This window comes from Brienomyrus brachyistius, chromosome 6, assembly GCF_023856365.1.
Source record: "Brienomyrus brachyistius isolate T26 chromosome 6, BBRACH_0.4, whole genome shotgun sequence".
Taxonomy (NCBI): Eukaryota; Metazoa; Chordata; class Actinopteri; order Osteoglossiformes; family Mormyridae; genus Brienomyrus; species Brienomyrus brachyistius.
The window spans coordinates 4,214,450-4,239,628 of NC_064538.1; the positions used below are offsets into that span (position 1 = coordinate 4,214,450).

The following is a 25,179-nucleotide window of genomic DNA, read 5'->3' on the forward strand; positions in this document are numbered from 1 at the left end:
TTCTTGTTAATATTGGACGGAGTCTGAGTCTGCACTGACAGGAGGTGCGGGGTGCAGGGTGTCAAAGTCCCCGACCCCTTCACGCTAGTCGTGGCTGTAGACTCCTTGGCCCATTGTACTTTAGGGCTGTTAAAAGTGTTATCTCGGCCAGCCCAGACAAGATAACGAGGTCGCTGCTGGCAGAAGTGAGACCCAGAGCCAGAGACTGGCTGGGGATTTGGGCCCCCTCTAAGGGTCAGTGAAAACGAGCCTTTGCTCTGTACTGGTCATTGTTTGGGTTTTTGTCCAGACAGGAATCCCAGTTTATCAGGGCCAAGAGACCTATCAGTGGAGTCCGTCCCCTACAAGTGTCCATTACAGGGAGATAGAAGATGTGGTCAGTGTTTCCCAAAGAGCTCAGCCTCATTGCATGCTGAAGCCAGTGATCTCTCCTGCCAATATCCTACTCTGGCTAAAACCTGTGATGCTGGCTCTAAAAATGAATGTTCCTTCATAAATTCCTCCAGCATTTCATCTCACGCACAGACCCTAACTCCTGCAGCATATCAGCCATTCCCTTTTTTCCCCAATTAAAAAGGTCAACGATACCTCTTTGCTTTTCACCATATAAGGCCATGCAGCGCAAAGGCACAAGATCGGGCATTTCTGAGTAGCTTCCGTATCCGGTCCTTCCGTTTGGGTTGACGGGTGCCACCGAAGCGAAGATGGTGCTCGGATTCCATCGACCCTGACACTGCCACCCTATGGTATCGCCATTCTTGCCCGTGGCTTCCTCCCTGCCACATGCAAAATCATCCATCTCAGCGGCGTGCTTTCCATTAAACGCTGTGAGTCGCATACAGATGGGCAGCTCCAGCTAGATGATTGCTATAATCTGCCCAGATCTTCTATGCCAGCCGTCTGCCTACTCCCTCCCCACGAATCCCACCTCGCAGAGGAGGGCTCTGCCCCTGTTCTAGTGCTGGCAGCACGGACAATGGGCATGTTGTGCGAGCAGCTCCGCTTCCCGGATGGTCAGTCTGGTAACGGGCCCACTGGCCTGACCTCGCGTACTAGAACTCAGGCCACTCTCCCGGGGATGGCGTGAAACACTGCCTTTCATAGCACTGCCGTTCCACTGATTGAGACGTTGGGCCTGTCTGGCAGCAGCTAGTCGGCTGCTCCTCTCAGCCTAATTGGAATCTAAATGTTATGTGGGGGGGGGGGGGGGGGTGTTCCAGGGCTGGGCAGTATTTTAAGTAATTTATAACTTTCTTTCTTCCTGTTTTCTTTTTCCTGTTTAGGAGGAGCTGACCTAAAGGAATAAGGGCAAGACACAGACTTGCTTGTGACCACTGTGACTGAGCAGGGTTTCTCCCAGTCTGAGTCCAGATGTCTGTGCAGAAAAACCACTTTGATACAAACACAATGACTACATTAATCACAATGGTTGCATGTAAATAATTTATGACTAAATATTACAAAATGATGCCAACTAAAAAATTATCCCTTTCCTGCTGCTATTCAAATAAAGTTGTATGTATGTCCTTCAAATAATGATCAAAGTTCACAGAGAAGCAACAGTTGCAAACAAATAAGATGAACTTAGAAGCTTGCGGACTAAATAGTCACACCCGGTTAAGAGTTCAGATTTTTTAAAAAATCCCAGATGTAATTAGTCCTTGGCGTGCACATAAGTCAGCAGGGTGTCCTTCATCGTGCACCGAGGTGATGTCACACTCAGGCCCTTCAAAGGTAACTATGCTCGTTTGGGTTCACGGCCCAGTTCTGCACGTCACTGACTGACTTCATATTTTCCAACGACCACCGACAGCGTAAAATGCTAGGGGGGGGGGGGGGGGGGCTGCTGCTGCTGTGAAGGTGAAACCAGGGCCCTCGCTGAAGACCAGGTCCCAAAGGCTGACTCCTGTTGTCAAGGTAAGGGGGTGGAGCCATCCCGCGACGGGGAAGGGGAGGCCGTTCCCCTGGTCGCCACGGAGATGCGCACGTATAACTGTGGACCCCACCTGTTTTATACACACGTCCAAAGAGCACCTTCCACATTCCCCCTGACCTGGCACCATGACACTCACCCCACTGCATCCCCGACCTCCTGCCCCCCACCAGGCGACCGAAGGCAAGGCACCCCCCCCTGACCAGCACATTCGAACGCAATGAATATCTTAGTGTTACTTCAACGCAACATCAAAACTTCCCAAAGGAATTTCTCTGCATTATCGGTAATGACAAAGAATTTGTTCGATTTTTCTGCTGATATGAAAAAAAAAAAAAAGAAAACAGCGATCAGCTGCTCCGGACTTTCAGAGATGCTGTTTATTTATTTATTTCTCCGACTCTCCGGATAAAAGTACCAAAGAAAATGACTGACAGCCATGTCTAATATCTCTTTCTGCCAATTTAGGGTTTTTCACTTCACTTGATGTCTTTATGTGAGCCTGAAAGTGCGGAGGAATGAAAAGGGGGGGGGGCTCCAGTGAGTGACCCCCACAGGAGGAGAGAGTATTAAAAGCAGAAAGAAAAAGGGGTTGTTGGGGGGGGGGGGGGGATAGAAAGTAGAGTCCCCCACTGAGACCAGTGCTTCTTTGCTGGCAGTCCACATCTTGTCTTCAGACGGCTTTTGTCAGGACGAGAAAGAGGGGCTCTTCTTCACCGGGGACTTGGACAATGGGCGTTTTGTCCATCCCGGGGGGGGATGTAGGGGGAAAGAGAGGGCCCATCTTCGTGAGGGGTAGCCTTTGGGGCCTGCAGATGTTGAAATGGGGATGATTTATTAGCCCCTCTGTCCTCGGTGGCACTTGGCCACCTTCCCAGACGCGCGGGAGCGAGAGACAGAGGAGGAGGAGGTGGCCAGGGGTTGGAGACATCTTAATACCGTGTATGGGCATGGGGGAGCACGCTCGCCGACTGTCAGGGTATTTTGGGCCTGTTTCTTGAGAAAATCGCTCGGGAGCTGTCCACATGGGTGAGGCGGGCAGGGGGACATGTCACGTCCCCACAGGACCCCTTCATGCTTTTTAAGTAGGACGGAACGGGGAGGCGAGATGGCTGCCGTGCATGGTCACTCCCCCTACTGGCCAGCCCGTAGAATTGCACCATGCCCCGAAACAACTCATTCACTGCAAGGGAGGGGTGAGTCCGTGGAGCTCACCGGATCCTCGTCACTTAAGGACCACAGAGCCCGGTGCAGGGTGCCTGACGTGCTCTCCGTGGAGCCGCCATGGGAACAGGCGCCCATAACATCGCCCCATCCTAAACACCCTTGCAGATGCCCCCAGCAGCAGTGTGATCTCCTGGCCTGGCTCTCCGGCTCGCGCCCAGCTCTCTTAATGGACTGCGGAGGGTTAGTTAAGAAGGGAAAGTTGAAAGACCCATCAACAGGGCTACAGAGAGGATTGATTGGCAATGCAATTTCCAGCCCTCCCTGCACGCCACCTGCCCCCTCCCAGTAACTTGCCCGAAGGAGCTGTGTGTGCATGCAGGCAGCGCTCGCAGATGGAAAGGCTGATTGCCTTTGCTCCTTCAGACAAACCTCCATCGCCAAACAGTGGCATACAATGTGGTATATGACTGGACCCTGCGCAAGAGCCCTGACACCGACAGGAGGGGGTCATCTGTCATCTGGGGAGGGGTCATGGCGCCATCACTCTCGCCACTCACGTCTGTCATCTGCCACAACGGCCCAGGGAGGGGGGAGGAGGGACCCTACGTGTCTTTCACACGGCAACTCACTGCTGCCTCCATTTATCCGAGGAAAACAGGGGCATTCCGATTTGAGCAGACAAGAGACATGAGAAAGGATGTTCTGGCTGGATTTTCCCACTGCTCCGGCCCAATCCAAAATTTACGTTAATTTTAACGTTAAAAATGTTATTATCATTTTTTTAAATTATATTTGGAATTAAATGAACTCAGTTTGCTTGTGTAAAAGATGATTGTACTAAATGTATGGCCAATCTGGGGAGGACACTTCTGAGGGCGGGGGGGGAGGAATATCTCGCCATCCCAGCGGAGTGTAGACTGTTTATCGGGACAAAAATGAAAACAGCTGACGATAAAGGAACGTCACCTCGAGACCCACGCGGGAGGCATGGTGCGGTGACTCCTCCCCCCTTTGGCTGCTGAAAGGGCTGCTTTCCCCTGCTAGCGCCAGGGCCTTGGGGGCCCGGGGCCTGAGGACGGCTTCCTGTTCCGCTTACGCCGTCAACACACCCTGCAGATTAATGAGTCCTCGAAAGCCGTTGTCTGTCACGGCTTCTGCATCAGCATAAAAATCCCTCAAAATGTTTTATTTTTTCTCCCTTAAGACGTGATTAAATGCTTTTTTTCCCATGGAGGGTAGGGCGGGGGGGGTAAGAAAAAAAAAAAAATATGCTGTCTTTGTGAAAAAGCGTCAGAAGTAGCCCGGAGTTACAGTAAAGGTTAATGACAAACAAGGGACAATATGTGTAGGACAAAGACGAGCATACACTGGCCATCTCAATGGCTTTTTCATTTCTCCATGAATAATTTAAATTATCATCTCTACCCAAGGACTACACCGAGCGCTTCTCAGAAGGAGAGAAGAAGAGGGAGAGAGAGGGAGGGAGAGAGAGGGAGAGAGAGGGAGGGAGAGAAATGGCTCTTCTTTTTGTCCTTTTTGCCTCTTTCATTTGTGCCCCATCTCTTTCATGTCTCTGTACGGGCATGTGAATCAGCCACGGGAACAATGGCGTGTACGAGGACTGAGGCGGCGGGGGAAGAATGGCGGCCTTGTTGCGCTCCGGCCGGGACTGACGTTGATTAATGAGAGTGAGGACATGGGCAGAATGGAGAAGGAAGCTCCGGAAGGCCTTTCGGGGGGTGGGGGGTGGGGGGGGTGGTACCGGAGAGGAAGAGGGTGCCAGCGGTGACGAGAAACACACCGCGGCCCATCGGTGGGTGTTTCGGAGGGGGGTACGGTGGTCTATGTGACAGAGCAGTGGGACGCTGACAGCCTCCAAGGTGCACCTTCCAAATGGGACTGAGACCCTCACGTACCGTCACTGGAGGATTGAGTTACTAGAATCCTAGGTTAAGAAAAGCCTAAGTTAGGAGAAGCCTAGTTTTAGAGAACAGCACTGAGTCACACATGAAAAACTACATAAACCATATTTAACACATAAATCATGTTACACTAAGAAAAATCGTTTCTCCTTCACGTTAACTCGGCTCTTCACTATAACCAGTTGGTACAAACAGGCATTCCAATGTCCCTTTAGCTGGTAAGGTGAAAGTGTGCTTGACCTCTGTGGCTACTGGCTTAGCGAGGCCGATTCGGCAGCTGTGTGCGTGAAACCGCATGTCAGCGACGCCTCTCATCGACCTCCAGGGTTCCGCGGGTCTGCTTGACATGAGAAATCATCCTGGGAACAGGATCGTGAGCCCAAACAGAATCCCAGAATTGTAAAGCTAACAGGATATTTCATCCTGCCCCCGGTTCCGTCAGGGTTCCGGATTCCCCACTCGGAATCACCTCGGGGAGGGGAACACCATTTCTGAGGACGGCACTAAGCCCTGGGTCCATCGTTTCCACAGTAACGGATACGAGCATCCTGACAATCCCTTCCTGTATGCCACGAGTACCCCAACCCACCACCAACTCCATACTGGGCACAGCCCCCTCCAGCTAGGAAACGAGACGTTCAGGTTGGGGGTGGGGGGGGGGGTGTGGAAGGGAAGTGAAGGGGGTAAAAGAGAATAAAGCTTGTGTCCAATTTGCTCTTTTCTGGCCTCCTTCCCAGTATATCATTCCGCAACTGAATGAGGTCAATTGGTTAGCGGTACAGCTTCAGTGCCGATGGCTTCTCATTGAGGGGCAAATGGTGTTCAAATTAGCCAAAGATGTCAGGGAAACTTCCCTTTGGCCTCTGTCTCCTCACAACAGGCACAGCAGAAAGAACAAAAAAACGTAAGAGTGGAGAAGGAAAATTATGGAACTTACAGAAGACTCGTTAGCTGAGGAGCAGAACATGATTAGTTGCTTTTGAGACCTTATAAGATGTGTGTGTGTGTGGGGGGGGCAGTCTTTCCCTGTACATGCCCATACTGATTACCCAAGGAAGGGGTACCGGCAGGCAGGGAGTCAGCATTCAAACGAGGAGTCTGACAGAGTCGGACTGACCTGTGCTGTGATTCGCAACCTGGCTGCTATTTAATTTCCAGCACTAAACAGTCAGACACGAGCCCCCCCACATGGAGAAGTCCGCTAGCCGGATGTTTTTTTCATATTCAAATGATCTCCTTTGAGTATTATTATGACGACGGGTAACAACTGAATTTTATTTGCTGGGATCGGCGAGTTTTGTTCGGCGATTTGTTGCCGGAATGCTCCATTTTAGCCTTTCGCTCCAGCTTTAGCGTACTTAGCCTAGTGGTGACCTCTGGACATCCAGACGCATTGTCTCACCACCCATCTATAGGTAAGCACCTCGCTAAAGCACCCAGCCACTTCAAAACACCTGACAATAGCCAGATTTCCTCCCAATTTACTGGGGGAGAAAGGCCGACTTGGGGGGCTTTCAGCGGCCCTGAATGCGGGGGCCTCCTTCAGCCGCAACGCCGCCCTGACCTTCATTTCTCCATCGCTCCCTTTTGGAATCTCCTGACTTAGGCTGATTGGTGGACAAACCCTGCTGGCCCCCCCGGTAATCCGGGTTTCTCACCGCAGACGGGTTTTGCTGAAGGTGTGTGTGTGTGTCTGTGTGTGGATTAGGGTTATATTACATTGTGGGGACCAAATGTCCCCCCACAATGTGATAAAAAAAACCTGTCATTTTGACATTGTGGGGACCATTTTTCAGGTCCCCACAAAGATCTGTGAATGCAATCAAAAAAAACTAAAAATGCCAAAAGTCTCGTATTTTGTTTGGTTACTTGTAGTTAAGGTTAGAGCTGGGTAGGGATTAAGATCGTCATGTTGGGATTACAGTTGTCCCCATAGAAATGAGTGGAGAGTCCCCACAAAGATATAATTACAAACCTGTGTGTCTGTGTGTGTGTGTGTGTGTGTGTGTGTGTGTGGGTTACATGCCCTACAATGAGCAGGCTCCCCACACACACTCTAATTAGCCCGGCTCCAATTCAAGTTCCACTACAAGCATTTTCCCCGAAATCCCCTTCTCCTGACACTCCAGAACAACCTAATCAGCCTCCCCGTTACTGCGGCAGACGCATTTTTCTCCCCCTTCGGCTGTTCAGATGGCAATCTTTGCGCCGTACCACCTGATGGCCACAGTTTCCAGGCGTACGTGTTATTAAAGCAATCAAGAAGTTCCCCTGCATGGCCCAGAAAGCACCGAGAAGGTGGGTGAATGCAGCCTGGTGGCGCTGTTCCACAGACGCTGTGTGGCACGTTTAGAGGCGCGTTGGGGTCAGGGGGATTCGGGAACGGGGGCATGACCCCGCTAAGGAACCCTGTTTACACGCAGCCCACAGGCCACAAGTCCTCCCCGGCTCCTGCTTCACGAAGTGCAACGAGAAGATCGGCTTTCCCTCGGTCCATTCAGCCACTCTGCCGCATTTCCACAAGTGGGATCCTGTGACAGGAAGGAAGAGCCAGCAGAAGGGGGTGGGGGTGAAATGCAATGGCGATGGCCAGGATGGGGGGCAAAGGGGTGGCAAATGAAAGGTGTGCCGACATCCCGCTAAAAAAACGCGGTAATTGTAGAGTGGCCTCAAGAGGAGATTAGCATAGCCTCCGGTCCACTGGGGGGCGCTCTTCAAACGGAACTGAATACACCCAGTTTGGTGGTGGCCTGTACGGTCACTCACCCATGTGACTGATGGCACACAGGGTATAAAGTACTCAGAACATCACTTTTGGGTTAAAACAGAAGAATATTAACATCGAAAAGCATAACATCCGCTCCAGCGTAACAGGGAGAAGCCAGGCACCATTCAGCCCCCATTCACACACATCGGAGAATCCGTTCTTTGAAAAAAACAAAAAAACGCAGCTAATTGTGAATAATACGCCTTACATTAGCCCAGGAGAGTCGTACCTGACTCCAGGAGCTTAAGAGGAGCAGAAGGAGTGGAGTGTGTGGTTCTGGGAGTGAACAAAGATGGGCTTGAGGTACCTAGCAGATACATTGAAACACAACACCTTGCTACCTTCCATGACCCCCTTCCCCCCACCCCCCCTCCACCCCCACGTCCAGCCACTATGACCACAGGCATATTAAGTGCCAGGCCAATGGGGCCTGATTTCCTGATTCCCTCTCCGAGAAAGTCAATATTACTCCCGCTGAACAATTAGTTTTGATTTCTCACACTAACGCATATCGACAGTCAATTCGTCAGAGAGTGGAAAGGAGTGAGTTGAGAAGAGGGGAAAAAACAAAACAAAACCCCGCTCTAATATCGTTATAAGTCGAACTGACGCGTTTTCCCACAATGCAATGCGCAGAAGCACACTTCTAATGGAGTCTCCTGATGAGAACAGGACAATTATATTCGGCCTCAATATTACTGAGGGTGCAAATTATAGCCTCTCCGCAGACACCGCTTTTCAGCAGCACATTTTTTGACATCCTCTGCGGAGTCCAGCAGTGTTTGTTCATGAGTATCGTTCTGCGGCGTTCGAACAATGGCGGGACTCACGTCATTCACTAGCAGAGCTTTGCTGCGTAACTGCCAGTTTGCACAATGTTTACATTTGGGAGTCACATGCGAAACATCTTATCGTGCAAGCACTGCAAAGACAATCAATCTCGGACACGCCAACGATAGACCAGTCCCTCTGGGTAAAATCTCAGTGTTTGCCACTCCGCTTATAGATACATAAAGTATGTGGCGGGCAAAGATAATTTCCTTCTCCACACATTCCATTGTCACCTTCCTACAGGTTTCTAACTCATTATACACAGTAGACTAAACCTAATCCATCCTTTTTTTTCTAACCTTCTAACCTTCTTGTGCCAGGTGTTGCCTCTCAGATGCTCTGCTGTGATGGGGGGGCTTCCTTAGTTTGGGAGGGGGGAGGGACTCCCCAATCTGCGATTCTGACATGGGACCTGGTTGGCCTCCCTGCAGAAATGCACTGCAGCCAAGCCAGCTGCTACGGGCTAATGGGCGACGGAACTGAAGGAATAAGGTTTAAGTGCCTTTATGAAAAAAGAGAAGGGCTTATGGTGAACATTACATTCTTAGGGGGGAGATTATTCAGTCAGCAACGGCTACAGAAATCGGGCCGGACGCAGGGGGAAACGTCTCTTCCGAAATTCACATAATGCCGCCCGTCAGCGGCCAGGCCAAAACACCTGCTCGGTGACAGGAATTATGGGAAAAGGGAGGGAAGGAAAAAAAAAATCCAGGCGTGGTAGATTCTCACAGGAATGAATGGCAGTTATCCTGCCCTCCATAGCATCTCGGCCTCGATTTGCCAATAGGAGCAAACAATCCACAAAGGGGATCCTGCTTGTCTGGCAGGCGCACGGGCGTAGCAGAAGGGGGGAACAATTTGGTCATTCTAAGCGAAGAGGGCCTTTCTTAAAATCCAAAGACATTCTATATCCAAAATCCTCTCTCAGAGCCATCATGTGAAGAATTCCCCCCCCGCCACCCCCCCCCCCCCAGCTAACTCCCTCCAGTCCCTTCTTCTTTCTGTTTTTTAATAAAGCTGTTTGGTTGTCAGTCCTTTTCATGCGCGGACTCCCAGCCATGTGAAAAGTTAATCCCTCAGTGAGTCTCCGCCACTCTCATCTCCCTGGGAACCCCGGGAGCGACTCGAGCTCAAGGGCGACCCTGACAAGGCTGGAGTGGGCGGCCCGGGACCCTGGAAGGCCCTTGAGCCGCCCCCCATTCAGCCTGCCCAGGTCTGCCTCTCCTGCGCCCGTCCTCTTCAGTGGCTTTTGATGCGGGCTGGAGCTTCTTGGGGAGGGGGGTGACGGACAGTGGGATTTTGGATTTACATCTTTAAGTGCTCATCAAGTTGAAGGATGACAGTGGGCAGAAAGGAGCTCTCAATGCGCTTCTCCTACTTGGGACAAACCGTTAAAGCCCCCCCCCCCGGACCACCTCAGACTCATTCCATACTTCTCCTTGACCTATTCAGGGATTCAGGGAAGGCCTGCCATCAGTATACCTGAATCGCTCACGTGAGGGACGTCTGCCATCACCCCTCTCAAGAAGGATTCTCCACTGTGTCAGCGGCTTCTCTCTGCGTTTGATAAAAACCGAATGGTGATGAATGGCCGATGCTCGAAAGTAGCAGGTTGTTATTGCCACGGATCCGATAATCGCTCAGTGTACAGAAAGCCGGCGACAGCCATTGGTAGCCGACGCTGACTTTTGTATTGTGTCGAGGCTTAGCATATCTAGCGGAAAGAGTGGGGGGTGCGGGGGGGGGTCCACTTGTCAGTCTCCGGAGCTGAATTCTCCTCCCATATTCTTTTTTTTTTATTATTCGTTCTTTTTCTTTTTCTTACGGCAGTTGGATCCGGGTGGCACTGTTAACACGGGGAGGAGCACCAGCCTAGCATCCTAATCCCAGGCCCCAGTCTGCCTGCTGCTCATTCAGCCTCTTCCCGGTGGCCCCCCCCAGCCTTTCGCTGTGCCGCCGGGGCCGGACCCTGGGCACAGAAATTAGTTTTGAGGGGAGACGAGTGAGATCTCAGTTGTAAAGGTCAGTCAGACTTTGTTCTGTCTTGGGGCGGAGGGGGGAGGGGGGGTTATCTCAAACACAGCCCTTACCGCACAATGGGCCCGCCGCCGCTGACCGATACCCAAGGAGGGCCGGATAAATTACCCCCCCCCGATAAGAGTGAATTAGCCTGAAATCTAAAGCTGGGGAGAAACAGAGGAAGGAGAAGCAGAAGGAAGAAGCTCGTTGTCCTGCAGTCGACCGTCCTACAGGGTGCAAGTTTAGCGTCAGCTAGTGAGGCAGACGCACACAAACAAGCGGGGTGGGGGGGCTGCACACCTGTAAGCTATAGGATCACCTATAAAATGGATGGAGCATCTTCCCAATAATGAGCCAGGGATGGAGGCAGATTCAGACGTGAGCCGCGTATTTAAGATCCGCACGAGAATCATTAGAAAACACCCTGAGTAACTAAAACTTCCTGCTCCCTGCTTTCACCAATCAGATTCCCCCAATTGTTCAACACGTAAACTTGTACACAGATCAAACATCAGAATATTGTTATTTAAGTAGACAGACAATATGTCAGTAAACTGAACGATTCCTGCTAAAATAATCTTACACTTTTCATCCCCCCAACCACCACTGTCCAGGTGTTACTGTCATGCAGAGAATGTGGACCCTGTGATGTCACTGGATGTGCCAAGCCTGACAGGCGAGTATGATGGCCACTCATGTCTGCGTGTGTTTGGTCTCTGCTCTTGCTGTGGGTGTAATGACACTGGGGGGGGAGGGGGGCGGGGGGTTCCCCCTGTAAGGACAGCAGGGGCCCCTTGTGGGAATTTCACTAAGAAATACTAGAATTTTAATGAATGGAAAAACGAAAAAATATTTTTAAAGTTTTATCTTGTGGGAATAACTGCATAATGTCTGGCTTCAAAAGTTTGTTGAAACACGCACAGAACGAATCAAACGCACCCGTTTTGCTGAAGAGCAGTCAATGGGCACTGTTTACCTTCTGTAGCCTGTGCCGCCTCTGTACGATGACCCTGTAAGCGGTTGCAGCCGTACGATCACACGATTAAATAAAAGGTTCCGTAGACTCGGAGAGAGATGCATGGCGGCTTATAGCGTTGCTGGGATTAGCAGAGCTCTGCATCTTGGCCTCAGACTGGAACCCATCTACTCATGAAGCGACGTGTTAGCGGAGAGATTAGGCTCGGACCCAACATAGGGCCCCTGACAATGAACCAGGGAAGAGTCCCAAACAATTAATAACTAAATGTAAATAAATTACATGAATTACACTGCATCTGTGTGTACCTTAATGTGCTTTTAATTTTTTTATGTAATAATAGGGGTCATGGTGTGTAGCATAGCCACAGGGGGGTGGGGGGCATATAAAAAAAATCGATATAATGCTTTCTTACTTTAAAAATACATTTAACTCTAAAAACGGAGCACCTTGTTATTACAACTCAAAACCTACAGGAATTCACACTTTAAAATTAGACGCATTAATATATTATGTCCTTTTAGTTCCAGGCCTCTTGCCTAACTACACGAGACAAATTAAAGTCATTAAAAATCTGACAGTGCAGATTACAGAATATAAATAGTTAAATAAAACTGCCCACTATTTGGCTTCACACCTGGTATATTTCTTCCTTTTCTTACACGAACGTATTTCTGTATGAAGAAACGGAGTAAAAATGACGTTGGACGTCCGCGTCAGGAAGCGGCTGGCGGGATTTACAGGAAGGCGTCGAGCAGGAGACACACGACTAAATCCTGGGATGATTCATGAACCGGGGCCCCCTACTTGCCGGGGGACGTCGGAACGTCCTGGAAAGCGACTCCGCGTGCGATTCCACAAGACAAACAGCCGCGCTGCACTCGGGCGACAGCGCGGAGGATATGAACGGATAGCACTCGACCGTTTCTGTGCTCCCTCCAAAGTAAAGAGGAGTTCAGCACGTTGGGTTGAAGCAGAATGCTGTCATTGTGCTGCAGCTCTCGCGTCTGTTCCGTTATTTTGAAAGTCAGCTCATGGAAAGAACAACATGGACTTTTCTCCCCCCAGAGCAGCAGTGAGGACCATGCAAAAGCAGAGGAATGCTGGTCAGTAGGCAGACTGGGTGGGGGGTGGGGGGGGGGGTGTTCATACATTCTAGCAGAGAAGCCGCATCTTGTTTCGCTGTTTCTTCCAAGGGGTGCGATTCTTTTTGGTCGTCCAATCAGAGCAGCCAATTATCTGCGAGTGTTTATGACGTTAGGAAAACATGGTAAGTCGCTGGAGGAGAGGCTTGTGGGAGCTGGCGGGAGAATCACGGCACGGGGGCGGCCCGAGGTGCAGAATGATGTTGCTGGGGGAAACCACACAGAACAGGGCCAGTGAATAACACTGCCCCCCACCCCTCTTCCTCTAGCCAGCGGTGACCAGGTCCCCAGTCTCGCAGCTATAGTAAGGCATCCCCAACCCTAACCCCACATCATGACTGCTACTCAGGCAGGTGTGGACCCCCCCCCCCGTTTCACAACATCTGTCAGGGAGACAAACAGACAAGTAGAGCGTTGGTGTGGCATCAGCATGCAAAAACCGATCCTGGAAGTGTCTCACACAGCCAGCAAACTCGAAATCGGTGGACGCTGTCAGGCTGTGAGCGGAACCATCATCCGCAAAAACAACACTCATATTTCGGGTTTTACGACCACATCGGTGAAGGCACAGCACGTGTGGTCGGTTAATACACTGATCAGTGGAGTTATCTGCCAAAAGTTACCTATGACTGTTACCATGGCAACTTTACAGTACACCAAATATCTCAATCAAACCAAAAAAAATATGAGTACAAAATTAATAAAGAGATATTGCGGCAGTCAAAGATGAAAGACTCTTTGCTCATATCTCCCTGTTGCCGCCCCCTTGAGGGTACTTTCATCTCGGCCTGGAGATTAATTAACAGCTGTTCGTAACGAGTTATTAACAAACGAGGAGGCATCAGCACGCTAATCGATGCTGACGTTTAATTTGCTCCCCGCTTCCTCATCATCAGGCTTCGCGCTCGGAGGAGTGGGCCGGCAGCATCCAGGGGGCGGACGGAGAGCCGGGGGGCATCCGTCTCCGGCAGCTTCCGAAGCCCGTGCGTCACGTTCGCCCGCGACGAGGACCATATGTTTAATATTAGCCGTAATCTGTTCCACTGCAGTGCTCCGAAAACTGGGAGAATTGGATTAAATTGGCTAATAGCACGTTTAAAACCTACATGAAATGAATGCGAATGGAAGAAATTACAACTGAGGCTAAAATTGTGGTGTTATCCTTGTTCTTAATCTTTTTTTCATGCATACATTTAGGTTACTTTTAACCTAAAGGAATAATGGCGAAAACCACACCGAATTGCTCAACAGAGTAGCTCAAGTTAGAGACATTTTATCAGTCATCAGGCAAGAGAGCAGGTAGCAAACATCTGCAGCTAATTGAAAAGTTGTATTGCGTGTAAATATGGTTTCAGCTTTGCTGCTTTAACACAGGCAGCACATTCTAACGGGTCGAACACAATGGTTTCTGCAGCTCCGACATTAAGTACTTCCTTCTCTCTCTTCAGAATACATGACCTTAACTTCACCTTCTTACCTGAATGGATCTTTTTGTTCTGGCTGGAACAACACGGGCAAAGTTAATTGTGATTTGATTTGTAGGAGATGCTTAAAAAAATAGACTATGAGCTGTGTTTGACTTGCGTTAAGGGCCAATGTGTGGCTTGCCCCTCTATCTTGCCATCTGCGTATCTACGCTCCACACTGATAACATCCCCCTTTTTTTCCCCTGAACTTAGAGTCTGCGTCCATCAGCTTATCAGGCAAGAGGCCTACCCGACCCTGGTAAGGCGCTATATCACATTGTCATGTTCAAGTTGCAAGCTGGGAAACTTTTTTTTTTCCCCCTGACAGAATGGACAATCCCCCCTGAAGTCCTTGGCTGTATCAGCCTTTCTCCTGCCGTCCTCTGGCCCGCCTCTTGCAGGCAAACAGACCAGACAGTTTGCGGACCGGTCTCCACCAGGCACTATCTTCCTGGACTGGCAGCGGGAGCGAAAGCTGGACAAACAGCACAAGGGTAGGGCCTGGGACAGATAGTGTCAGGGTGCGGTGGTGCCTCAGAGGACGTTAGCACGAGGACAAACAAAGGCAGAGTGCCGACATGAAAGCTCTCTGTCAGAGCGGGATCAGAGGACAAAGGAACGTTCCAGAAAGTATGAGGAGCACCACGGGGAAGAATGTGTCTGTCACGTACACCCAAAGAACACATGCGGCCTGCGTATCGCTAAGTCAATAGGATGGCAAATAAGAGAAATGCCTGATAGTCACTTTTTGATCAGATGAATAATGCTGATATGGGGGCGTGGGAGGCTGAGGGGGGGGGGGGGGGGGGGGGGGGGCACGCAAAGAGGACAAACGAAATGTTTGAACTGCCAACAAGTCACCCGAAGGTCATCACAGCAGACGCTTTGAAGCAGAGGAGTCCGAGCAAAAACTGACACCCCGCCCCCCAACCACCAGCATGTCCCGGACCATGTGCTCCGCGTTGGACTCTGTGGACAGGAAGTAGCTGGCAGTGCCCGCGGGAAAGTATCGATGGGCCCAGGAGTAGTGTCTCGCCATCTGGCCCGCGTACGGCTCGAGCCCTATCGACCTGGCCAGGCCGGATCAATAGCTAGTTAGTAATTACACAGCGTGGAACTGCACTTTTAATTGTGCAGATATTTATTATGGTCAATATTCTTTATGTACACATTCCAAGGGACACTGGGCGATGAATACGCTGATGGCATTTATTTACGCGGATATGTTAAGGCTAGCTTGGCGTTACCGATGGGGTTATACGTCAAGAGGACATAGCGAGGGTGCGCGGGTCTTTGAACAATAGGACGAGCCACTAGTGCAGAAGCTGACAAATGAGTGCTGAAGCGAGAAATGCGACTCATGCAAGGTCACATAAAGGTCAGCAAACGTCAGCAGAGTCACTCTTGAAGGCACTTGTGTCATTTATTCCCCCATCTCTTGAAAACTGTCACAAGACTACATCTACTGACTAAGGGACCCCCCACTTTCCTGCCCTCACTCTGAACTACTTTAGATTCCCTTCTCTGTTCCCTCACGTTCGGTACCGAAAAACCTTGGCGGCCATTTTGGCTCATTCTAATCTCCATTTTGGCTCTGTCTGATTCAGTTTCATATAGTGTGAGGCACGCCAGGCGTAGCCTGGTGTTCTGAGAGTTGACTGCCGTACAAGTCAATACCTTGAGATCGCCATTAGGCGTTTCATCGACGCTTTCTGGAAACCACGTACACCTGATGCTTTTGTTCTGTAGGATCAGCAGCCCCTATGGCTACCCCACCCCCCGCCCCCTTGCCCGAGAGGGGCTCACGGCTGCCTGGGCACTGGCGCATTATCCACAGTCCCATAATGACGTGGTGCCCTTTTCACGGGGCCCGCGCTGAGGGGCAGGCGAGCTGAAAGGCTTTCCTCCAGGCCCCGGCGGGGGGTTAAAGAGGCACGCTGATTGAAATGGGCTGCAGGCTGGGGGTGGGGGGGGGGGGGGGGGGGGTCGCAGGGTGGGGGTCGCGTGTTATATCATGTTGTGATAAAGGCAGCATAATTGTTTTTAAATAGATGACTGGGAGTCTTATTACAGAGGCTGCAGAAGAGGCAGCAAGGGGCCGAGGGGACGTGCCCCAGCTAAGCATCCGGCAGATTGAGCTGTCCGTCTCTCTCAGATGGATCTGACTCACCGGCCTGCCGCGGCCCCCCCCCCACCCCGGGGTGGACTGGACAAGCCTCCCTCCACCTGGACTCATTACCCAGGACTCAGATGTGGATGCTCGCCTCCTCCCAGCCTCTGCCGCTCACCAGCATCGCTCTGGGCACAGTGCTTCCGAGAGGCCCGTTTAAATAATTGCTGGCTCGTGTCGCACGGGGGGGCGGGTCGCCGAGACCCCTGCAGCCTGGAGTCCTGTGCTGCAGTAACGGTGGCCTGGTGCTTTCATCCGCCGACGAGCTCTCCGACAAATATTATTATTATTTTTCCAAGCAATCCCATCATTCCCCATACCCCCCCACCCTCTTCCCCCCTGGTATTCCTCATGCCCCCCCCCCCCCCCCCCCCCCCCGCTGCTTTAGCTTTCCTTGCAACCTCCCCACCCTGGCTTTCCCATAATCTGGTTAAGCCAACAGTGTCGACCCATCGCACCAGCCCTCCCGTTTGTCTACGTTCCGTGGTGGCAGGGCTGATGTAGCGCCACCTAGGGGTCCTCAGGGAGCCCTGCGATAGTTGTTGGAGGCTGTAACTGTCTGTGACAGGAGGGAACAAGCCTGGAAGGTTCTCCATTATGACCAGAGAGAATGTTCTTTAGAAGAATGCAGCTGCTCCTAACATGACCACAACTCAAGTGAAAACCCCCCCATAAAGAAAAAAGAAACAGGCCATCAAACAATGAATCCCTGGTCCCTTCCCAGCCTCTGCCATAGCGGATCACAGCGGTAAGGGGACTGACATTGGGAGAATAGCTAACAAGGAGACTTACATGTGTTTTGAGTGAAATGTGAGCCCGGCACGGGTGGGAGGATACTTTCTGGCTGTCTGGGGTGGGGGCACCATCTGTGGATGAGCCCCATTGACAGCAGCCCCCCAAACCTGTGTGGGGGTGGATGCGGGAGGGGCGTCATGGGTGCGATAAGGGGGCTGGTCACAGCGTGAGCCAGACAGGAGGGACCTCTCTGTAAGATGGCGTCACGCTAACTAACCGCAATGCATCCCTCTGTCACAGTGGGGGATTCTGCCCCACACAATGTGGCCATTGTGGGGGTGGGGGGGGGGTAGGTCTGTCACTCTTACCCCAGAAGGGGCGTCAATACCGTCTGCACGCAAGCCAGTGCGACTGTAAGGCAGAAACGTCCAAGACACGGGCATTCTGGGGGGTGGGGGGCACTTTCGGAAAAACATTTGTTGCCCAGACTTTGTTGCCCAGTGCTTTACGACAGCCCCCCTCCCCATTTATGCGAAATGCTCATTGCTTGTGAACGAGATTAACTGTGATGTGTAATTACATATAAATATGTAATGCAATATAGATGCAGACTCTGTGGAACCTGCATCCCGTCAGTATCTGGCTTCTCATTCGATCCGTTTGTATTGGAGACGAGGGGGAGGGGCAGAGCGGCCCCAACGTCCCCCCCCCCCCCCCGGTATGGTGAAGAGAAACCGAATGGTTGAAGACCACAGACTGCAGAAGGGAGGGTGAGAGCGAGCGAGGGTGGGGCACGCCTCTCTGGCGGCCATATCGTGTGGCGTGACCAAACGGCCATGGAGAAGCCGGTATCTGTGGCAATCGGGGCCGCCACAAGAATCCCGAGGAACCGGTGGTGCCGACGTCCTGAAAACCCGGGTTCAAAGGGCCGACGCCAATCAGGTTATGAGATGCAAATGGAGCGGGCAGCACGGGGCTCCTCGCCCACTCCGTATCTCTCCTGGAAATCAGGAGCAAATCATGACGAGGTCTGCCTGCCTCTCCCAGACTCACACACGCCACCTCCGCCGCCATTTACCTACAGTGACGGCTCATAATGCGCTAGGCCTGGGGCGCGTTTTACCCAGAATGCAGTGAGACTTTACAGGGGGGCTCGTCCGTGTAAATAAGTTGCATTTTTTTTCTTACTTATTTGATTGTGTGTTGCCCTGCCCTGTGATTCCTGGGAAAGGCTCCATTGTGGTGTTGCCCTGAATGAGTAGTTGTGGATGGATGGATGGATGGATGGATGGATGGATGGATAGATAGAAGGATGGGTGGATGAGTGTGCTTGCCCCTAGCCTTATCTTTACATGCCCCTTTTCTTCATGCCCTCGCAGTCACACCTCCTGCCCCCCCAGACCATGCCGCGCACGATGACTCTCCATACCTCCCATCCGAACGTGGTCTCCTTGATGGAAGCGCTCTGCATTCCGCTGTACGGGCCGAACCTCTCGCCGAGTCCGATCTTGGCCTTGGCCCATATCCCGAGGCCTGTCCCGGGTACGGAGGACTCACGCAGCTCCAGCTCACTGGGAATGGGAATGTCATCGGGAATGTAGACGGGCACCTCGTAGGGCGAGCCCTCCTTGGGCGTGAGGCCCTCGTCGTTGGGCAGAGGCGAGGGTGGTCCCACTGGGATAGGGGACATTATGCTCTCCTCTGTCTCCTCCTCTGCACTTTCCCCGGCCGCATGGCTGAGCTCTTTCTCGTACATACTGTCCGTGGCATCGTTGTCGTCTAAAAGCAAGATGCAAGGGAACACGATCAGTCTCTGCCATCCTCACCCCCTCCGCTGCCCGTCTTCATCACCAAGCATAATCGTAATCGATTCGCCATTATTCACCTTGTGGCTGCGGTCATCGCACGACGTCTCACTTTTCACAGCTTTTTAACCACATTTAAACAAACATTTTGATTTGTCTTCACCGTACTGTTGGAAAAATCTGCCCGGTACGCTGGCAGTGTTGAGTTTGGACCTCGCTTGAGGTGCTTTCCTGCAAAGTCTGCACTGAAATGAACCCATTTAAACAGCTGTTTTTTTTCCATAAGCAATTAAGGTTAATTTTATCGGTTAAGGTTTCGGGGGCGAAACTCTTGCTGGCTCTAGATCTTTCAAAAGTTTTGATCCAAATGTCATTAACCAGTGAGCAAGTGGCTGCCCTGATCATCAGATGCCAACTTCCGTGCTCTTGGGGACACGCAGAGTCGTCAATATTCACACGCCGAACCGCAAACATCATCAGGACTGACGGACGTTAACTCCTCAGCCTCCAATTCCAGATCCTTTATTACATCCACTTAAGAACCAAAACTGTTATTCTGGATACAGAAACTGAGCCTTCCTGAAAAGTATGTCTCACCACTTTCCCTGTCTTCCAAAACGTCTCAACTTGTGATAATGATGGACTCCGATGCCGCCTTGCCAGAACGGCAAACATTTCCTGTCGTATCGTCTTACAGATAATAGGGTAAAATGCACCAGTTATCGGGCAGTATTGCCTTTTCTCCCTGTGTTTTCGATTAGCCACTTGTGTTTATCGCCAGCTGCCAGTCTGTGGTCGAGAGCCATTTTCGCAGAATGGCCCGAAAGTAATAAGACAATGGTGGAAAGGAGTTTCGAACCCAGAACCACAAAGATTTATTGCCTGTGAGTCCCGAGACTCTCTGACCACTTTAATTCTGATAGTGAAACAGTTTTATTTATTTATTTATTTTCCTTGCTTTCATAGAAGCCAGTATATTTTAATGGCTGTTAAGGCTAAAATAGTCCAGTAATCAACAGTCTAAAGGGAGTAAAATCTTCCTCTTTAAATTAGCCGTGTATGAGTTTTCCTCTTAGTGAGTCTGAAGTAGATGGCAAACATTCCGGACTGAAGCAAATCTCGTTTGAAAGAGGAATAAAGCATGCATGACCACAAACAGCACCTATCTGGCACGGCTCAAAGCAGTATCACATGAGAGAAAGCCTCCATTTCCAGCAGAGGCCACACAAAACATCTATTTTCATGTTGCCGGGACAACGGCGGTGTCAGTACATTGGCGTATTTGGTGTAATTTGTCGATGTGCTGCTGCAGTTTGCTATCCAAACACAGGGCCGGCAATCAGAGTTAACTAGGCCACAATTACACCAGGAGTGTTTCCAATCACCCTGCCGGTGCCCCCTGCCGGTGCCCCCTGCCAGCCCCCCTCCACCACCACCCACCTCCACAAACCCAGCCAAGCACATAACTTTTATGACTTGAAAATGTTTTTTGTCTGAAATGAAGGCTATTTACTTGTAAGCAAACTGAAAAAAAATGTCCTTCAGGCATCTCTGATCAACCCTCTCACCACGTCATGGCAACACCGGACCCCCCCCCCCCCCCCCCATCCCAGCCTTCTAATCCAGCACAACGTCCTTCTCTGTCCAGAAAAATCCCCATCAAGCAGATTCTGCTTCACATGAAGGAAACGCCCCAACACGCATAAACTCGTGAGCCACTTCTTATCGCGTGCATAAACTCACACCAAATGTACGACATTTTAATATACAACGATACTATTCTTTTCCAGTAACTCTTCCGTGTGTGAGCTCAGAAAGAACGCAGACTGTTTGCTCTTGAATCGGCTAATTAACTGATTACCCGGTTTAATTAAGTGGCTCTTGATATAAATGTAAGAAGTAATGACATGTGGCAGATCCTCCACAGCGGGGGCAGCTGAGCTGTCCATGGAGATCCGGGAAATGTATCACGTTAACCCCAAGCAGTAAAATAAAGCCTTTTATAACCTATATAGCAGATCTTGCGTCATCCTGTGATTTTGAGGGAAAAGGAAAAAGTTTTACCCATTTTTTTTAATGATTACAGTTTCATAGGAGTTCAGACCTGCCAAGGAATTAACTTGGGAACACATGCACCAGCGGTAGCTTCCCCGTTTCACAGATCAATTAAAGTTTTATAACGACTGCCTATCTGCTGCACTCTTCGAGAATCAAAAGTGATTTTGACCCTTTAAAATACTTTCCCCCATTTTTTGGCTTCAGATCCCTTGGCTACAGTTTCACCCACCAAAGACTGGGCTTGGAAAATCTATTAAACAGTGTTAAGGGCCCTGGAGCAGAACAAGCTGATCACCGCACTGAAATTTGGTGCGAGAAAAAGGGAACATGTTTACAATTTCGATGTTAATGAGCAAAACATCGTTTAGCGAGTGATCTCCGAAGCGGCCCACTCTTCTGGGCAGTGAGGATGGACATATCGTCCTTCTCCTCTTTCGGTCATTGCAAGGGTTTTGAGAACATAGTGATGGCTTGGCAGAAGGCAGGGATTCGCTCAACTGCAACAAAAAAAAAAAAAGAGAGTTTTAAGATGCAGAAAATAAAATAAAAGAAAAAAGCCAAAATAATTAAGAGGCCAGGAACGGGGAGGGTAAAATATGACATTCTGAAACAGAGAGGCTGTTTTGACTTGGGGGGGTGGGAGCGGCAGTGGTGAAGAGTGATGTTAGCGCTGTCCTCCAGGACCTTAACAAACTGACAGATAGTGACTTCCTTTCCAAGGAAGATGTTTTCTTTTTCTCTCCTTCACAGGGAACTATGTATCCTGATTACATCAGGGGTCAATCATTAATTCGCACCTTGGGGGTCTGTGCACCCCTCACCCCCCACTAAAAAAAATCCCTCGGTTGACAATGAGACGCTTGTTCAAGTTTGTTATTCCTCTGGAAACTACCGTGCGGCGGGCGCTGTCGCCATGACGCCTCGCCGTCAGATCTGTTCGATAAATTGTAAACTTAAATGGGGGCCTCTGTTATTCAAGACTGTGGCGGGTGACAAAGGATGGCCCCTGTCTGCATGAAGTGCCTCTCCTCATCTCCATTCCCCTTTCTCCTCATCTCCATTCCCCTTTCTCCTCATCTCCATTCCCCTTTCTCCTCATCTCCATTCCCCTTTCTCCTCATCTCCATTCCCCTTTCTCAAACTCCAAGGTGTTGGTCTTTCTGCCCTCCATGCCAGGTTGAAGGTTAAAAGTTGTCTGAACTTCATTTTTTACCCATAATGCCCCCTCCACCCACCCCCCCCCCCTCCAGTCAGGACTCTCACTTCTCTGTCACTTGAGGATCTTTTAACAAACACATTCTGCGTTGGCTGCTCCAGCCAGTCGGCTGGTTATCAATATTATCATCTACAATATTATTTTTCTGTGTTTATGTGTTTTTTTTTTTGGCTGAAGACATTTTTAAAATATTTTATCAGTTTACACAGCTGGATTTTTACTGAACCTATGAGGTTAAGTATCTTTCTCTTGGGTACGACAGAAACTTTAAACCTAAACCGATAAGTTCAGTTCCATTTAACCCTCACGCTGCCAGTTTAGTCAAAAAACAGCAAGGATTTCCGCTGGGTAATCAATAAACTCAGGAATTAATGTGATTCTGATACGTGAAATACGTAACGTGCGAGTAAAGATGCAGCTTGCATTTGGCTCCCAACTCTTTTTTAAAGTTTATTTTATCCAAACAACATACTTTTTTTATTCTTGGGGAGAGCAGAGTGGGACAGTCCCTGGAGTGACTGTGTTTGGGGGATTTGCCCAAAACCCAGTGGTGGCAACACTTTGATTTGAACCAACAACCATCCTGTTACAGACCAGCCTCCATACCTACCTGGTCACACACACTTCAAAGCTAAGGCTCCTATCTGTGGGCCTCGCCACCAGACACACCAGTAAGGGATGGTCGCCGCCCTACCGGGCCTCTCCGGCGCCTCCCACTGGCAGACCGCCTGCTCTGTCAGCATCCGCAGCCACACTCGCTGCTCTCAAACCTCTGACTACACTGTATTTGACAAATGAAAAAATACCCCCCACCCCACCACACCCTGGCAGAGGGACGAAAGCAGAGGAGGAACATACAGAATTAAGTGAACAAATACAATCTATCATCTACCCCCCTCCCTCACCCCCCCCAACCGGGTGACTTGTGATAAAAAGCTAAAAATGTATCCAGGGAGACTCACCAGAAAAAATTTCCCCATCCAAATAAGGGGGGGGGGTGTAACTGTTGCCAGGGGGATGGGGGGGGGGCGACATATGAAAAATGAGAGGGAGGTTGTGCAAGGACTTCAGAACATTTGATGTGGGACTGACACGAGTGTCCAGACGCCCGGTGCGGGGGGAGCGATGGAGCCCACGCCTCCAATAATCCCTCAATGTGGTGCCACTTAGGGAATTATGCGCATCATTAGATGCAGAAAGGAAAGGTCTACCTGTCGCTCTCTAATCAGGCCTTTGATGATTTTTATCTTAACTACGGCACCAATCCGGCTTGATTTATAAGAAAGAGAAGACTGGAAACTGAAGCTAAAATCAAAAGAACATGAATAAGGCAGGGGTGTGTGGGGTGCTGGGGGGTGGGGTGCTGGGGGGGTGGGGTTCTGGGGGGTGGGGTGGTGGAGAGCCGTGTCCACTTTTCCATCACGGTGGATCGTTAGCGCTGACGTAAGGAAGCTGGGGGGGGGGGGGGATCAGGATGGACGACTACAATACCCAGCGAGCTTTCCAGAAACATGTACAGTTTCCCTCAGTAAAACCAGTGGGGGGCATTCCAGCTCACGCCACCGCGGCCTCTCCCGGGCGGGCGGGCGGGCGGGCAGCACTGGCGATGGGCCAGATTGAACCACGGGTCACTTCCATACATGTAGAAAGAACCTTCCACTAACTCACCACTATTAAACCCGCCCTGCCTGCGTTTCCACAAAGGCTGTGGGGCCCAGCACATGCCGAAAGGCCCCCTCCCTCTCCCCCCGCCAGCCCTCTCCTCACTCGAACGCATTTCTCCTTCTCTCCATCTTTCCAAACTTTCATCCAATGCCGCATCCCTTTTTGAGAAAGTTGGGTGAGACCATCCCTGCAGCGGTTGGGGGTTAATGGTCTTGGTCAACGGCCCAGCCACAAAATCATTCTGCAGAACCTGGGATTTGAACCAGCAACCTTCCCATTACAGACGCAGCATTAGACGGCAGCACCCACAAAATAATACAGATAGCATCCCATCTTTCTCATCCTAACTCCATGCCACTCGTTTGTCCCCGCTGCTCTCCATCATTCTTGTTCTCTCTCACTCCTCACCCCCCTCTTCCTCTGCTCCTCTCTTGCTGTACCTCCCTCTCTCTCTCCCTCGTTCTCATTCTCTCCTTCTCTCCCCCCTTCCTCTGTGCCAGTTCACATCCTGCTGCCCAGCTCTTTCAGAGGGGGTCCCATCACTGGCAAAGCGGTAACAGGATGCAATGTGGTTAAAGAACCAGACTCACAACCAGAAGGGTGTAAGGTTGAGGCTCAGGAGATGTCCTCCTCTCCAGAGAAAGACTCTTCAGAAAGGATACACATCAAGGAAGCTGTGCCAATCTTACTGAACACGAATTTGATCTGTACAAATATAAATTCCACATGTGATCGTTTCTTGCATATTTCACAGTTGATAACAGGCTCTTTTTCTCACCAAAGCAGGCTAGAATATTAACCGTTAATAAAACATGGGGACATTGCATGTAGCTCAAGGCACCTGTCCTCACGAGGCCCAGGTGAGCATCCTGCAGGTGAGGGTTTATGTCCCTACCCACCATGCCGCCAGGGTCCCGGTGCAGGAATAGTTCCGGAATGAAGTGAGATGGAGGTCATATTCATTTACTTTTTTCCTATTCGTGATTAATGCCGGCCCTCTCGAGCTGTAAAGAGCCCTGACCCTAATTACCAGCTAATTGCTAAGCTGCTGCTTTTGTCCTGGGCAACTTGAAGATCCTTACACTCGTCTGATGGGACGTTTCACCAGCGAGCTTTTGGGTAAAGTGCTTTGCTCTGGAACACAATAGCAGAGCCCCTCCGGGGACTTGAACCAGCAGCCTTTAGGGTATAAGTGCATATTTAGCCATTATGCTATCGAGGCCCGAAAGGCTCATGCTCAGGAAGGTCCTTATCTTGTACGACGAAGGAGAAATTCTACGTGAAAAAATCAAAGTATCAGTGTC

General features: G+C 50.5%; 1 protein-coding gene across 8 annotated transcripts in view; it reads right to left on the reverse strand.

Annotated features, from left to right (window-relative positions):
• prdm16 (PR domain containing 16) overlaps positions 1 to 25,179 on the reverse strand; it is a 168,911-nt gene that overhangs the window by 96,494 nt on the left and 47,238 nt on the right. For all 8 annotated transcript variants that reach the window (XM_049017754.1, XM_049017750.1, XM_049017747.1 and 5 more), the window contains exon 2: positions 18,561 to 18,910. In XM_049017754.1, the coding sequence (XP_048873711.1) occupies positions 18,561 to 18,910 (350 nt within the window). The remainder of the gene's footprint in view (positions 1 to 18,560; positions 18,911 to 25,179) is intronic.